The sequence below is a fragment of the Brienomyrus brachyistius genome, chromosome 22 (genome assembly GCF_023856365.1).
Source record: "Brienomyrus brachyistius isolate T26 chromosome 22, BBRACH_0.4, whole genome shotgun sequence".
Lineage (NCBI taxonomy): Eukaryota > Metazoa > Chordata > Actinopteri > Osteoglossiformes > Mormyridae > Brienomyrus > Brienomyrus brachyistius.
This window is the reverse complement of record NC_064554.1, coordinates 10,184,143-10,201,977: the sequence shown is the minus strand read 5'-3', so window position 1 is coordinate 10,201,977 and position 17,835 is coordinate 10,184,143. Positions and strand designations below refer to the sequence as shown.

Below are 17,835 nucleotides of genomic sequence, written 5' to 3'. Positions count from 1 at the left end.
TGGAGAAGCTCCGTAAATCCTAAATCAATTCACTGTTGTATAGTTCCTCAAACCTATGTCAACATTCCCTGCTGTGCTCGTAAAATGTGGCTGGAGCACTTCTTCAAAGCCTCAGTTAATTGACACAAGGAGGATATTTTGAATTGCTGATTCACCAATTTGTCATCCTGAAGCAATTACTTCAGCCATGGCAAAGGGCAACGCAAACATTATCATGCAAATTGCATCGTGGTTACAGTCGGGGATCATCCAGATTAAAAGTTAAATTTAATCACTGCAAAATATCTACTAACCAGGTATACAGAATTCAATATACAAGCAGAAAGACATCACATACCATTAGAACATCGAACATTTAACCTTCAGTCATGGCTGAATACATTGAAGAGAATAACTTTTAAGCCATGATACATTCCTCTATGCAGCAAAACTGTTTATTGTGACTAAAATGCCTTGCCTTTATTGTTTAATATATATCTGCTTTTCAGTGTCCAGCAGTTTTCATTTTCAATGGCGCAGTAATTTCAAAATCACAGTGTGACTTGAAAGAGGCAGCAGAGGTCGACCTGGGTTAATTGACTGACTGAGCACATCTGTGTGTGCCGAGTTATAACGGCAACGGGGAAGAGCAGCTCTCCTGTACATTGTTGTTAAGCGAAAAATATCATGGACCCATCTAATTAGAGGCAGACTGCAGCTCGGCCTCTGACTGCTTTTTCAGCTTGGTCTGAGTATTAGCTGATACCAAGAAGAGGGGGCAGTGAGACTGATTACAACCACCAAAATAAACATAATGCATTTTGGTTCTCTCAGCAATTTCAGCAACAGAAGGCATGCATTTTGCACTCCTGCCACTGTACTGTATATGTTAATGACATAGGCATAGTCTCTCTCGTCAGGGACGGATTACGGACCGGGCCAGCGGGACTACTGCCCAGGGGCCCTTGGGGTGCAGGGGACCCGTGGGGCCCCTAGCCCAAAACAATTTGCAACACTTATCAACAATGTATTTTCGTTTGGCTATTTTAGAGGGCCTACATGCTTTGATCCTCTGCCTACAAGGGCCCCTGACCCTATAGGGAGGGCGTTTGGCTGCCAAGGGCCCTTGAATTGTGGTGGTTGTGGTGGTGGTGCTGGTGGTGGGGGGGGGGGGGGGGGGGCTCGCGAACGTTTTGCCCAGGGGCCCACACAATCCATAATCCGTCCCTGTCTCTCGTCGTATCATGTGACACAGGGACTTTTCCAAGTGAGGCACATGTTTCATGGAAACAGTGTTCCGTTTCAGGGTGAGAGAGAGTGGGGTAGAACCTTAACAGCACACAAACCAAAATATCACAGCAATAAGTAATGCAGGTTACAGGGCTTGGATTGTAACAGGCCATTATATACATGTTTCTAAACACATGCCAGCTTGGTCATGTCTCCCCTTCCCAAGAAAGCCAGTCACCACGCTGACCGCCCCAGTACTCCGCGAATGCCATCCCATCTTCTGAAGGGGCAAGAGCTGAACAGGCTGAGAGGACAGTGCCCAGATCTGGAAGGCCTATGGAGCCAAAGATAAGTGCAGGCAGTTCTCAGCTAAAGAAAGTGAGCTGTTCTACCAACTCTTACAGAAGTCCAGTTTTATGCATGTGGAACGGCCCACCGTACCATTCAAGACACCTCAAAGCAACAAGCAGATGAGCCAAAAAAATACTAGTAATACATATTGAAGAACACATTTTATATAAATGAAAGGATTAATATTGTGTATATTTTCAACGTATGTTGTCGTTTTCATTTAGCACTTCCAAAAAATCTATGTATGTCAGAACTTTTTTTTTTGTGTTCTGATTTAGCTTGCATTAGTCGGGAATTTCTGTATGAAGGATTTGGTGTGTCTTATCCAGTGGAATTACTGTGGGTTTGGTCTGTGGGTGAAGCACCGTCCCAGAGGGTGGAGCACCATCCTAGAGGGTGGAGCACCATCCTAGAGGGTGAAGCACGATCCTAGAGGGTGGAGTACTGTCCCAAAGGGTGAAAGTTGCCCATTTGATGGATACAAACAACATTTTTATGAGGCTGTGCTTATTCCTTCAGGCTAAAAGTTTGGGGGAGGGTCTTCTCAGTCCGAAATAGCATCACCCCAAAATGTGAGCATGGTAATGAAAAACCCTCTAAAATACAGCCCACTTTTTTGAGCTTGTGTCACAAACAGGGAGCTATTATGCTCTATCTGGCTTTGAAAGTGTCTCCTACCCTACAGAAAGCCCAGATAGTCCCCCCCTCCCCCTCCTTGTACATAGCACAAGGTTAGCAATAAGATCTTCTCAGTAGTATTGTACTTCATTCTTAGATGGGTTTAAAGACTCCTCCCAGTCGAGCTTAATAAGGTCCACAATGCCCTGTGGCCTTCAGACCTGCAATCTTTCAAATTTATGGATTTATAAATCATTGGCCTCAGTTTTATTAAAGCCATCTATTTGTGGGTGGTGAATGCTAGTTCCTGTTCAATCCGTGTGTGTAACATTAAATATGTGCCTTATAGGTGTTGTCTTAACTGAATATATGCTGTATACACAGAATGTTGAAAATTAGGTGGTTGAGGTAGAACAAATCAATTTGAGCCAGTTCAATCACCCCAAGCCCTTGCTAAGGTAAGCCAGTAAATGCTGCACTGCCACACTCACGCGTTTCTGATCAGCCATAAATCCACCGTTTCAGTGTGATAGAGGGAGGGAGGGATGGAGGTAGTCCATTTTATGTAGAGAAGCAGACATGCCGGCGCTCCAGACGCAGACGTGCCGGCGCTCCAGGCGCGGACGTGCCGGAGCTCCAGGCGCGGACGTGCCGGAGCTCCAGGCGCGGACGTGCCGGAGCTCCAGGCGCGGACGTGCCGGAGCTCCAGGCGCGGACGTGCCGGAGCTCCAGGCGCGGACGTGCCGGAGCTCCAGACGCGGACGTGCCGGCGCTCCAGACGCGGACGTGCAGGAGCTCCAGAAGCGGACGTGCCGGAGCTCCAGAAGCGGACGTGCCGGAGCTCCAGACGCGGACGTGCCGGCGCTCCAGGCGCGGACGTGCCGGAGCTCCAGGCGCGGACGTGCCGGAGCTCCAGAAGCGGACGTGCCGGAGCTCCAGACGCGGACGTGCCGGCGCTCCAGACGCAGACGTGCCGGAGCTCCAGACGCAGACGTGCCGGCGCTCCAGACGCAGACGTGCCGGAGCTCCAGACGCAGACGTGCCGGATCTCCAGAAGCAGACGTGCCGGAGCTCCAGACGCAGACGTGCCGGCGCTCCAGACGCAGACGTGCCGGCGCTCCAGACGCAGACGTGCCGGCGCTCCAGACGCAGACGTGCCGGCGCTCCAGAAGCAGACGTGCCGGCGCTCCAGACGCAGACGTGCCGGCGCTCCAGAAGCAGACGTGCCGGAGCTCCAGACGCAGACGTGCCGGAGCTGCAGACGCAGACGTGCCGGATCTCCAGACGCAGACGTGCCGGCGCTCCAGAAGCAGTCGTGCCGGCGCTCCAGAAGCAGACGTGCCGGAGCTCCAGACGCAGACGTGCCGGCGCTCCAGACGCAGACGTGCCGGAGCTCCAGACGCAGACGTGCCGGATCTCCAGACGCAGACATGCCGGCGCTCCAGACGCAGACATGCCGGAGCTCCAGACGCAGAAATGCCGGAGCTCCAGAAGCAGACATGCCGGCACTCCAGAAGCAGACATGCCGGCACTCCAGACGCAGAAATGCCGGAGCTCCAGACGCAGACATGCCGGAGCTCCAGACACAGACATGCTTGTGCTCCAAACTTGTGCTGTCACTAATTAAATTACTGCTGGTCTAACAAGGTCAGTATTTCAGGAGCAGCTTGATACCGGGAATGGGGCATGTGAAAGTTTCTGTGGGTTCGGACTCGGGATTTAAAAGCTGCAGGTTCAAATCCTGTGGATGGGTGAACGTTGGGCCCTAAAGGCCAAATTCTCCAGAGGAGCTGGGCACTGACTGACCCTCTGCTCTGACACACACACACAAACATGCTCCCTACCTGCGTATGTGCCTGTGTGTCTCATGTGGCAACCGAAGTTCCCAATGGAGATGAAGAAAGTATCACTACACCATTTTTGTATTGCTGAAATGCAAAAAAAAAAATAAAATACTGCTTTGATTTAAAGCAAAATGCCTCTCAGGTACACATAATTAAACATCTCAATACTCAGTAATAGACCGAATTCAATAGTACAGAGCATGAGGATAATGGACAGTAAAACAAAGGTTAAATCGCACTGAAATATTTCCATTAAGAGATCAGTTTGTCATTAGTTTACACTATAATCACTACACTAAGTATTGACTCATTAAAACAGATTTATGTGTTAGATTCGTGTATCTTACAGATGCGCACATATATTCCTACATTTTCTGGTTATATTGAACGTATCACACTCCTGGTCTAGAGCATAAAGTAAATGCTGAATTGTCTGGCTTATTATAACCTTGTAATCAAATTAAGTGACGCACACGCCATTATGCATAAAAGAACGATTATGGAGAAGGAGGATATTCCCACAGTTTCCTACATTTCAGTAATAGATCTCCTGAAATGCCATGTAATTGCCATGTAATCCCTTGGCAGAGAATGTAGCGAGAGGTCTACTGCACGCTGTATGCCAGCTACTCAGTGGAGACCTTGGAGAGCACAGATCTGTCTGGCGGCTGCTCCAAGATTAAAGGGGGAAAAATAGTATAGCTCAAGGTTATTTCAAAGTTAGCTCAGTGTAATTAGAAGAAAGTGACTTCTAAAACTCTAATTAGTAATAAATAGCGGGGGGAAAAAAAATCAATATTTTAGTGCAAGTCAACATTTTCAAGGATATTTATAGTTGTTAGAATAGCAGAACAGATTGCACTGGATGCTGATTAGTGTATTGCGTTTTGTGTTGATGCTGATATTGCCTGGTTGGGCTTTGGTTCCCTGACCCCTGTCCCTCTCTGTGCCCCCGATGATGGTGAAGGGTAGGTCATAGCACAGGTAACGGCCATTTTGTTTGTTTTTTTTTTTCTCCTATTTGATGCGATGTTAAAGCAAAGAATATACAGAAAATGAAAAGGATGTGGAAAGAATAAGCGGGGGCAGGTACAGCAATCTGCCAAGCAGAGTCTGTCCACGAAGAAAGGCCGATGCCAGGACAGGAGGAGAAAGTCGAGGGACAAGAGTGATTTTACCTGAGAGCAGTCGGTCAGCCTCATAGGTCTGACATTTTATTGTGTCATAAAACAAAGTCATCAGAGCAGCATTTACACTGTTTTGTCTTGTTTCACATAGAGACTCATACTGTCTGTTTGTGGCAGAATTCGTTTGCATTGGCATTAAAGAACGTTTTCCTGGACTATATATTACATCTGCCAGTTGTGGCCATAGATGTTTGAGCAGCTCTCCTGAGCTTGTGTTTATATATCCATTCATCTTCAGCAAACTGTTGAGGTAGGGGAGCCCATCGCAGACGCTTAATGCAGACGCTTAACGCAGACTGAAGGACACATTACCAGAATGCCGGAGGCTCAAACAGATGTAAGACCGGGTGTAATCCCAACCCTTGATGTGTGAGGCTACATTGCTACCTGCTTGGCCTATAAGCTACCAAGCTGTACATAACCTGTCGACACGAAGGAGGTGATAACGGCAATACTGCTTAAGAACGTGATTTTTCAAGCCTTTTTCAAGGTGTGGATGTGCATCACAGAGCTAAACACCGGGATTATCCTTCCGTAGCTGAAGATGCACATCACTTATGGTCAGGAAATGGCTTGTGACGCTGGATCGCTGTCATGCAGGATCATGGATCAGAACTTTGACTTCCATTGCATTCTTCTACACCCACTGGATTTTAATGGCTTTTTGTTCTGCATCCCTCTGAACTACAAGCCAGTGAAATTGCACGGACCATGTAAGGACATGTTCATGGAGAGAACCTGCTGTGGATCGGGCCTGAAAAGCCAGATTGCATGCTGCCAGGTCTTGCTGTCATTTGGCTTTCTGTCTGCGCTGACAGGTGTTTCATTTCAGTTAAATGTAAATAGGCGGTTCAGGGATACAGTCCTGGACGTGTGAGTCAGCTCATCATAAATCACAGCAGATCCAGACCAAATTTTTCTTCAGTAGCTATTTTTACATGCCCAAACATTGTGAAATGTGGCGTTAAATAGGTCATTTCATCAGAGACTAAAAAAATACTCTCTCTCCTTCATCATTGAGTTAACCTCTGATTCACGGTCATTTTTCATCACAGTCAATGAGATCCATCTGTGTAGCTAAAGTTCCTCAGTGCACCTCAATGGTCCACAAAGGCCACCTCATTCAGCTTGGGTACCAGTCTGGGGAAAATATTGCCTGTGGAATTATAGTGGCTCATAGGGAATGGATTCTGACCCTACGCGGATTGTATTTCTCATCTGTATTTTGTCTGCTGTGCTTGACACATTTCTCCTAAAGCGTGCCATTTGGCTTTTAGGATTTATGATTTAATCTGCACAGTGGATCTGAAATGCATCACCTTGCATGCATTTATGCTTGAAGCGCTCTCTCCCTTAATGCAACACTCTGATCGATGAAACGGTCAGCATGTGTGCAGCTCGTTCCCTGCTGATGCGTCCCGCAGCTGTGGAAAATGTGGCGCGATTGCGTTAAGTTGACGCAGCACCCTGTGTGACTGTGGCCAAGGGTTGACAGCAGAGTATATTGAGTTCCAGTGCTGCTCGATGGACCTCTGAGTGGAGAATATGGAGTAGTGTGTGATATTTCTTCAGTCATAACAGACTTGCGGGTCACATTCTCCAGTCGAGTGAAATTGGACCTGCCACATCAAGTGGCTCGATCCAAAAGACCAACAAATATAAATGAAAATAGAAAGACAAAAAAATATTAATGAAACAGTGTTAGTATTCAGCGAACTCTGCCCAGCTTCAAGAAGGGCATCTAACGGAGTGAGAGACAGTTTAGCCCTAAATAGAATCCATAATTTCTTATTTTGACAGAACTGCTACTCTTCTGGGTCCTTCCCATCCTGAAAGCATTATCTGATTTATATGTTTATTCGGTGTTTAGTATGTAACTGCAGCAAGTATGTCCAGAATTTCTGTCATGGTAACATGCTAACAGAAGGAGACACTGGTGCAGAATGGCGTGGCATTGCTGGCCTGAACTGTGTTAACTTTTTATTGGTTTTAATGGTCTAGGGACAGGAATCCAATTCAGCCCTGGAAGCATTTAAGGTGTATTTTTTTCCCTCTGTCTTTTGATTACAAGGAAAGTTAATAGATGCACCTTGTTCTGATAGAAACATTACTTTGAATAAGCACCAGGAGAGGTGCATGTCCCCAGCTTACGTTCCGGAAATTCTGCCTTAATGTCGTCTGAGTCTCTTAATGAATCTAATTGGAAAGCGACTGATTGGCTCACCTCTCCGCCAGCAAACTTTCCATGGCAAAACACATACTTTTGTAACTGTATAGGATGCCTCTGGTTTAGTATTTAGTGGCCTAAATACTTCGTTATCAATATGTTGTTTACCTTAGTTCTGAACAAACACGCATCTAAACGCTGATGTTCGCTAGCAGGCTGCACACATCACATGTAAAATAGACCTGAATAAATCTGAAATGCCACATAGGGCATGATATAACCAAACAGAATGTACACTGTATGAAGATGTTATATAAACTCCATGTTACGATATCAATCTTCAATCCGCTGAAATTATATATATAACAAAACAATAACTCACTTCCTGAATGTGTTTTTGCGTCCCTCTAGATGAGCTCTCCCATGTGTGGATTTACATAGATTGCTTAGCTAACACAGCTTAGCTTTTAATGGAGCAGCTTATGCCTTCTGTACATGATTACGTGCTTCTTAGCTGCCCATTTGCCACGGCCAGATGTTATAGATATTTGTTTTAGGAGGACAGAAATCTGAGTGTGTGCGTCTGTCATGCCCCTATCCCCATGTTTCAATTGTCCTTTACAGATTGTAGCGTTTTGACAGTCAAACTCATATGAGGTCATCGAGCTACACCTGCATTGCACTGTGTGTTGCAGGGTGTTGAAGCTTAACCATTTCCTGTCAGGCTTTCCCTGGTCCCGGCTTCTTTCTGCACGACTTGCTGGCTGCTACGTATAGGGGCTTTGCAGATGAATGGGTTCCTAAGAGAAAGCTCAGACATTGAATAGAAAAAATAAGCAAGGGGAGGGATATCAAAGGGATCAAAGGATTAACATAGTGTAAGGACTGGTAAGTCTGACAAATGTGAAATCCTCCTCTTGTAATTCCTTACCTCACCACTAGGGTGCAGCTGCAGTGTTAGCTTTTATTACGTGAAACACTGCAATAGCTTCTTCCACCAGAACTGATCTGTTTATGATGCAGAGATTTATTTATTCAAATCTATTGAGTATTATCTGCCTCAAAGAAATTGACAAAAGTTTATGGTATCTGCCAAAAAAGAGAATTTATTTCACACATTTCATTATATAAAAATCACAAAGAACAAAGAACAATTGAATGTTTTTTTTTGGCAAATGTCTCCATGATCAAGTGTTTCGATTGAGGAGAATTAAAATGTTGGCCGGGATTGCCCATGGTGATGAACCCTGGTTAGGAAGTGGTGGTGGTGGGGGGGGGGGGGGGGGGGGGGGTTGATCATATTCTGTCCCCATGGTGATGACCCCTTGGTGTGGTGGGGGGTTTGATCATGTGTATCATTGTGAAGTCTGTCCCCATGGTGATGACTAAAGTCAATGGTGCAGTTACAAAGCTACAAAAGGTGACTGCACATGAACATGAAAAACGTTAAAAATAAAAAAAAATTACAAAGTGAAAGATAATAACTATATCCTGCACCTCACATTTGAAAAATACCACAAAAATTGGTCTCTCTCAAAATAAAATGCTTCAAACACCCAAACTTGCACCACATGCACAAGTTCTCCATGTATCATCGTGGGTTTTCCTCAGGATCTTCCCCATCCCAAAAACATACTAAGGCTAATTGGAGTTACCAAATGGCCCATAGATGTGCATCTGTGTGAGTGTGCCCTGCAATGGGTTTAGATGTCTTTTAGCCAGAGTTATTCAGCCACTAATTTTAAAGGAGTGTATATAGATCAGTCCAGTCTCTTGCTTGCATCTGTGGTCACTTCAGGCATGTGTTCCAGGGCTTGTTACATTGAGTTTTACGTTACAATTTTGCTCATGTAAATCTGACAGTCTTCACTTCAAGTGCTCATGTAAGTGCTTAAATAAAGCTGATATAGGGGAAGGTCTTCAAAACTTTCATTAAAGCTTAAAGTGAAATGGATTCATGTTTGGGAATTTGGGGATTGTCATAAGCATAAATTGTTGTGAAACAGTCAGTAGAGGTCTATAAACCTGTGTGAACAGACAACGTGAAACAGGCAGTCAGTAGAGGTCTATAAACCTGTGTGAACAGACAACGTGAAACAGGCAGTCAGAAGAGGTCTATAAACTTGTGTGAACAGACAACGTGAATCAGGCAGTCAGTAGAGGTCTATAAACCTGTGTGAACAGAAAATGTGAAACAGGAAGTCAGAAGAGGTCTATAAACCTGTGTGAACAGACAATGTGAAACAGGCAGTCAGTAGAGGTCTATAAACCTGTGTGAACAGACAATGTGAAACAGGCAGTCAGAAGAGGTCTATAAACCTGTGTGAACAGAAAATGTGAAACAGGCAGTCAGTAGAGGTCTATAAACACGTGTGAACAGACAATGTGAAACAGGCAGTCAGAAGAGGTCTATAAACCTGTGTGAACAGAAAATGTGAAACAGGAAGTCAGAAGAGGTCTATAAACCTGTGTGAACAGACAATGTGAAACAGGCAGTCAGAAGAGGTCTATAAATCTGTGTGAACAGACAACGTGAAACAGGCAGTCAGTAGAGGTCTATAAATCTGTGTGAACAGACAACGTGAATCAGGCAGTCAGAAGTGACCTATAAACCTATAAATAATATTGTACATCTACAGGTACAATCTACATTGTATGTCTGCAGATGACCTACAAGGATTGTGATATAAGTTTAATATGTTTTAAGAATCAATTAGGCATATGTGCAGCTAGACTGAGTTTCCAATGCATTTTGAGGTCCACATGTGAGCTGTACTGGAGCAGGAGCTAACAACAACAACGGCTAACAAAGAAGGAACCTAAGAAGACTATTCAAGGACAAGAAGTGCAACAAAAGAACATCAGGGGAGGTATAAAGGCATCAGATTAGTAGAGAGGAATTCGTCAAGAGATGAGTGTTGAGGCATTTCATGAAGGTAAAGAGGGAGTCAGATAATGGGATGTGGTTCAGCAACTCATTCCACCAGCAGGGAACCACACAGGAGAACCATGTGGAGTGAGTCTTCTCACATAGTGGAGGGAGCGCCAAGCAGCGTCGGTTTGCTGACCGAAGGGGATGAGATGGGATGTAGAATCATGAGTCTATCTGGGTAGCGAGTCTGTATTTGCTAGAACAAAACTGCTTTGCTTCCGAAATCTCTCCTCAGGGGCGCCCCTGAAGTTCCATGTGTTTTTTAAATGTCACCCCCAGCTCACTTAATTACCTTAATTGGCTTAATAACTTGATGAGGTATTGATTAGCTAAACGTACTGTAATACGCTAGTGGTTGGGTAAAAACATATGGGTATATTAGCGGGTTACTGCAAATGCTTGGACGAGTTTAAGTTTTGAAGGCTAATCTAACAAACTTTGAAAGACATGAAGATACAGTAATTAAATTCTGTGGCAGCCTACAGTTTTTGCACTTTTGATAGCATTAAGGGAATAACTTAGCAACACTGCATCATTTTGTTACGATTGTAGGTTTCACATTTATTTAGTTTATCTTCCATTATTCATCATGGCTGCATGTGATAATCACTCATGGCCTTTCATCAAAAATCTGCATCGAGAGGTAAGTAGACGAACTGCCAGGCTACACTGCATGGGGTCACGTGGCTTCAGTGCTTGGGGTCAAATGGGTTCAGTGCTTGTCAATATCCTGAGTGACAGAATTAGATGAGGATTCCGGACAGAATGCAGAATCCCTCCATTTGGATCCACACAGCCAGCTGTGACCTCCCCAAAAATAGGGTATTGATGCACACACTTTTGTCCAACAATTGTGGCTTGATTTTGAGCAGCAGGCTTTTATTAATTTAAATTATTTAACACCTTTAGATTAAATTCGTGCATCCACAGTGCCAATTTGCTTTACAGCAATACAACTTAGGGCCAAACTGTTAGAATTTCTTACTGGAATCATTGCAGTGAACACAATATACCCTGAATACAGACAGGAGTCAGTTTTAAATATAGATGAACATTTTCAAGATTGATTTGTTTTGTAATGAATTAAGAACTGTCTATTTTTCCTGTAAATGAAAACACTGGAAGAGAATCAACTAATCCTGTTTAGGATATGTAAATATAATAATCTGATATATATGATAATGCTTTGTAATGTTTACTATGTTTTCCATAAAAAAAGTCTGGTTTGTTAGTATTGCAGTTGATAAGAGGAGGAATTCTACACAAATTAAAATCAATTAAATTTAATTAGGAGTTTCACTACTGATCTGCTCTTTGTAAAGATATGTAGATCCAGATATGTAGGTCTGATAAAACTTCCGGCTTTGATCAAACAACTCGCTAAATGCTACAATCAGTTTATCTTTCAGTATGTTTAAATTGATTATTTATGTTTTAAGGGTCAGACTCTGTATTATCAATATTCATAGAGTGCCTTCATTTTAAAGCTGTTTGGGCTTTTCTTCGGGCAGCATTCCCAGCTCCCAGTTAATTAATTGCACGGGCAATGCAGCCAGCTTGGAGCTGGAGTACCACCATCTCTGGAGGAGGAGGAGATATATGAAGGGGTCTGGCTTTTTAGTGACAGGATCTTGGATAACAATTTGTCTTTCACTTATGTAACATTTGGACCGAAAAACAGTGAGATAATTAATTGCAGTTTCATTTTTTTTCAATGTCTTGCACGATGAAAGAAACAGATAGCTGACTCTTTAAATACAAGGTACATATCTATAGTTTAATAACAGGATCAAAGTGGCCTTATTTTATTATTCTGCATTTTATATATCCATTCTAGTCACTCTGACCTTGTACAGGAATGGTGGTGTGGAAGGTGGATTGATGGATGGCTTTATATACTGTATAGGCTAGTGAAAATCTTGATTTCTGTTTTATTATTGGTTTTAAACCTCTTAAAATAATTTTATCTATCAGGAATCTATCAGGAGATTCGTGGATTTTTCATGTCCAGAAAGGCAGTAGATGGGCTACAATTGGAAGACAATTAAGATTGAAATATTAGGACGGAGGATATGCATAACATACATTATTATGCATTTGTTTTCTAAACAATGTAACTGGCGCATGAGTCACAAAAACTACAACATCAAGGGGAAGCTTTGCAGGGGTCACTTTTGCTGACTTGCATCGGGAAAGAGGATCAGTAGACAGAAGCTGAAGCTCAGCAAAGCTCTGAGCTATGAAGCAGCACCTCGGAAAAAGGCAGAACTTCGGCATCCTCAGAAAACCCTGTCCATCGTGAGCTTCGCAGAGCGGCTGTTCAGGGAGGTTCTACCGCAGGGAAGCCGCCTGTTGAGCTCATGCACAAAAGTGCCTGACCTGCTGTAGGTTGTACAAACCTGGACCTACTTGCAAAGGAGACAGTGATGCGTGATTCTGAGAGGTTTACATTTGGATGAAGCCACAGGATGCTTTCAGCCCACAACTGTGTTGGTATGGATAGTTGTCTCCTGGGATTCGTTAGGTCAGATGATCGCTCTAACACTCAAGAAACATCAGGTCATTTTAGAGGATCAGTTGCACCCTGTGTGTAAACACTGTTCCCTATTGATGTTCCCATACTCTCGGATGTAAATGTCCCCACATGTCCAGATAAATAAGTCCAAGAATGCTTTCATGAACACCAAGATCAAGTTAAAAACCTAGCTTGAAACATCATTGAACCTTGAAGGAAATGCAACATGCAAAAGAGATTTTGTGGTTTGAAAAACTATCCAGTATCCCACTACACATACATCAGGACATAATTACTGTAATTTAGTAACGTCTGTTCAGCCACATCTCGAAAGGTCTTCAGCACCTGCAGAAGACAGCTTAGAAGTTCCCATAATGTAAATACACAGCAGAAGCCTGTTTTTTTCTGATATCTGAAGAGTGCCCGATTGCTGGCTAATGGCTTTCACACCTAAAAATGAGGTTGACCTCAAATCAAAGATAAATATATTACTGTTGTCCGACTTATTTTTCTATTTATCATTTTTCCCTATTTACACTCCTAATGAGTTACATTGAATCTGTAAGAATTCTTTATCATGTCTTTATCATAAAGCAAAGATCCCTTCTGCTTTCTAAAGTCATGGGAAATTTTGCCATTGTCGACTTTAAATGTAGCTTTATAACATAATAAGCAAAATAAGATCTTGTGATTTAGTTTTTCATGATGGCTTGCGATTGAATTTTATTCATGATGTTAAAACAGCTTCAGTTCCGGGGCAACTTAAGCAACTGAGGTCGGCATCTCGGCGAGGGAAGATTATTTCAGCTGTCATTTGACCCAGAATGCACAGGCAGTGAATGGCATTCTGGCACAGAAGATACATAGGAATGAAGGTTTTCCTTCACATTTTAGGGGATCAAGAATAGGGCATCCCACTTCACATCAAGCTTGGTCACATCTGATTCTAGGCCGAGCAGAAATGTCTCCGGTTATGGAAAATAAAAACGAGGTTTCGCAGCTTAAAATAAACTCACTCCATCCATCCAGAGGAGAACTGAACAGAAGGTCACCGACTGAGACCTCGGCCTTGGCAGAACAGCACAAAGCCCTTAACCCTCAGCTCCGGGGGCACCACCCATTGGCTGACCCTGTGCTGCGACCCCCCATGCTACAGAGAGCAAGATGGGGGAGGCAAAGGGAAGAATTCCAGGGTACCTATACTTGTAGAGGGCCTGCAATCTATCCCTGGAAAATCAGGGCAGAAACAAGGGAACACACGTTGTTTTCAGATGGAGGCGGAGACACTGAACCAGAAGTGAGCAGCACACATGCAGCAGTTTGGCTAAGAACTGAGGAAACAAGTCCGAAGGCATGAGGCCACAGTGCTAACCAACAAGCAAACACTCTTCACAAATAATGAAAAATCCATATAATATAAGCCATGGATTACAAAGATAAAATGTCTATTTAATTTAAAGCCCTTCTAAACCTGTAGTGTCAAATGGATTTATTTCTACGCCCACACTGAATTACTCAGTGACTCCATCTATATTGTATAATTCTACACTACAGTAGGGACATTTTAGAGTTTATGAATAGCCTCGAAGTACCTGTTATGTATGCAGTAGCAAGGTGATTTATTGTGAACCAGTCTGTGCTTGGTGTGACTTGCTAGTCTTCAGGTACAACAGAATATTATGTCACAAACTGCCTTTGAACGTCGTGCTGCTAAAGACCTTGAAGGTATAACAACAACATGAATCATTTAATCTGAGTGATAAATGCAGATTAAAGGCACTTTTATTGTCTGTCTTTCAGTCTGTCTGTGTCTATCTACCTATCTAAGAGGGGGCTTCATGGGAAAATGACATTTAAAAAGAACACTGAAAGATATATACGTTTCATTTTTCAATCTAAGCTCCATCAAGGCCGGGACACTTTTGTAAGTGATGATACCAGCCATTAAGTCCATCCCAAAAGACCTGAGGGTTTTGGGGCTTTAACCATGCCAGTGTAGGATTTTTTACATTATCAACTGAAGAAAACTGAGTGCCCTTAAAATGTTTAAGATTAGGAAACAAAAAGAAGGCAGCAGGAGCCAAGTCAGGGCTGCGTGGTGGATGCCTAATGATTTACCATCGAAACTCTCGCAAAACTGCCCTTGCACTGTCATGGCGGAGCAGGACTCTCTGGTGAAGCTTTCCTGGGCGTCTTTCTGCTAAAGCTTTGCCTAACTTTCTCAAAACGTCTCATAATAAGCAGATGTTTTAGCTCTTTGGTCCTCCCGAAATTCAACAAGAAAAATGTCTTGAGCATCTCACAGTTTCAAACAATGTAACCAAGACCTTGCACCTGGCCGGTCTTTTGCTTTGACTGAACCACTTCCCCTACTTGGTAGCCATTGTTTTGATTGTGCTTTGTCCTCAGGATCATACTGAAAAAGCCATGTTTCATCCCCTGTGACGAGCCTTCAAGGAAATGATTCAGGGTCTTCATCCCACTTCTTTAAAATTTCCATTGAAAGATCTGCTCTTATCTGTAACCGGATTGATAACAATGATTTTGGGCCCCATCGAGTGGAAAGTTTGCTCAACTGCAGATTTTCAGTCAGAACTGTAAGATGAACCAACTGAGATGTCAGTCCTTTCCAATTAGGGCACAAACACCATAAATTATTTCTTGACAAACTGAGGTGGATGGTCTGCATCATGTATATATATATATATATATATATATATATATATATATATATATATATATATATGTATTATTTTTCAGCAGCTTATAGGCCCTGTGTGCTGTGTGGTCAGTTTAATGAAAGAGAAATAATTAAGCGATCTTTCTAGACAGCAGCAATTCATCATTGTTCATTGATTTTTTTTTTCTCCTGGAATAATTGAGAAGCAAGGGATATAGCTTATTACTCAACATCAATTCCATGTTTGAAACAAAAACAAAAATAGAAATTACATCAATATCAGCTGCGACCTGCACTGCCAAAACAATTACTACCACCCAAACCCAGCAGCTCAGAGTAATAGCTTTTGTTTGGTAATATATGTATAATATACTGTGACTGGTTTGCTTCAAAGATGGACAACAGTCAGTTTGATGGTCAAAGTAATTATTTCTTGTTTCCAACGCAGAGAATGTGTGAGGGTCAGAATAGTTTCTTCAAGTGCAAATGCTTAGAGGATATCTTACAATGAAACGCTTGATACCTTTTGATAGCCGCGCCATTCAGCGAAGGAGGGAAAAGGGAGAGTGTCTGATATTGAGAGCAATGGTGCAGCAGGCGTTTCATAGCACCGGCGGATGGAGTATGTTCCCTTAAAGGCAATGAAGCCATAACTATATGCAGTGAAATCTTTATTGAGATTCCCTAGTACTGCCTCTGGATTCACAAAGATGGACTCAACTTAAGCAACAAGAAATCTGCTCCTTTGGCTGTTCTCTCAGCTGTTGTTCCATGTATTACTCTAGCAGTTACATGCTTTTCATTGAGTTATATGCAACCATCTCCATGTATTCCTATTTTTGCACTGCATGCATTTTCAAGCTGGTTATAGGACTGCATTCGCGTGCTTATTACAGGTCTGTGCTGCTCTCTGTCTCCTCCAGGGACCTGATGCCCTCCACACTGGAGGGTCAGATCACCATGGAGAAAACGCCTAGCTATTTTGTCACCAACAACGCCCCCAAGCGCATCCATGCCATGGCTAGAGACATCAAGCTGATCATCGTCGTTCGCAACCCGGTGACCAGGGCCATCTCGGACTACACCCAGACTCTGTCCAAAAAGCCAGAGATCCCAACCTTCGAGGTTCTGGCCTTTAAGAACCGGACCCTGGGGCTGATCGATGCCTCGTGGAGCGCCCTGCGCATAGGCATCTATGCCCTACACCTGGAGAGCTGGCTGCAGTACTTTCCACTCTCGCAGATGCACTTTGTCAGCGGTGAGCAGCTCATCGTTGACCCAGCGGGAGAGATGGCCAAAGTTCAGGATTTCCTGGGGCTCAAACGCATCGTCACGGATAAGCACTTCTACTTCAACAAAACCAAGGGCTTTCCGTGTCTGAAAAAGCCAGAAGACAGCAGCACCCCCAGGTGTCTGGGTAAATCCAAGGGCAGGACTCATCCCAAAATAGACCCTGATGTAATACGACGGTTGCACAAATTTTACAAGCCCTATAATATGATGTTTTACCAAATGACGGGACAGAACTTTCAGTGGGAGCAGATGGAGACCCAGTGAGAGGACACTTCTCTCCAGCTAAGAGGCTCCTCTGCAGGCGGACGCACCAGCTGTCTCTCGTTAAATGATGTGAGAGTGTCTTATGTCAGACCTCATAGCTTTCATTGCGACTCAACCAATGACATTACTGATCTCATCTGACCCAATGCTGTAGGTGTTTGTGCAATCATGATGTACATACTATACACAAAATATATTTTTCATTTGTAAACTGGACATGATTTTGCTTCTCTCTCTTTTTTTAAATAAAGAGTTGATATATAAATTAAGGCAAACAGCCTGCAACAGTGCATGCAAATAATTAAGTGTCCTTAATAATGTATGTGATTTGCTACTGGAATACTGTACATAAAATTCAGTTGTTGTGTAAGTTCACTGTTCCTGAATTAATGAAGAAAGGCACCAGAGGACAAATACCGGATGGAGTAATCAAGGTAATCGCTCCTTGATTAATACTCCCACACATTTCACTTTATGATTGTCAGTATTTTGATACACATTTGCCATATGTTTATCAGCAAAGCCAGTTTAATATCTCATATTATGACGGTTCATTTGTTCAGTACATTTTTGGGAGCATTTCACTGCTGCAATGTAAAGCAAACTTGTGTATAAGAAAATAATGCATCACATTATGTCAGAGTCCCTCACCAATCGCGACAATCAGCCTAATGTTCAGCATTTGAACGGACTCAGCTCGACGTGCCACACGGTGCTGCTTCTGGTGCCGCGGTTTGAGCCATAGAAAACTGACGGGCCTTTTGGGCTCAGGGCT

At 43.4% G+C, this 17,835-nt stretch overlaps 1 protein-coding gene across 1 annotated transcript in view; it reads left to right on the top strand.

Annotated features, from left to right (window-relative positions):
- The window catches only part of hs3st4 (heparan sulfate (glucosamine) 3-O-sulfotransferase 4), a 76,935-nt gene extending 59,538 nt beyond the window's left edge, over positions 1-17,397 (top strand). Inside the window, exon 3 of the mRNA XM_048992407.1 lies at positions 16,427-17,397. Within this exon, the coding sequence (XP_048848364.1) occupies positions 16,427-17,060 (634 nt within the window). The 3' untranslated portion in view covers positions 17,061-17,397. The remainder of the gene's footprint in view (positions 1-16,426) is intronic.
- The last annotated feature ends 438 nt before the right edge of the window (positions 17,398-17,835 follow it).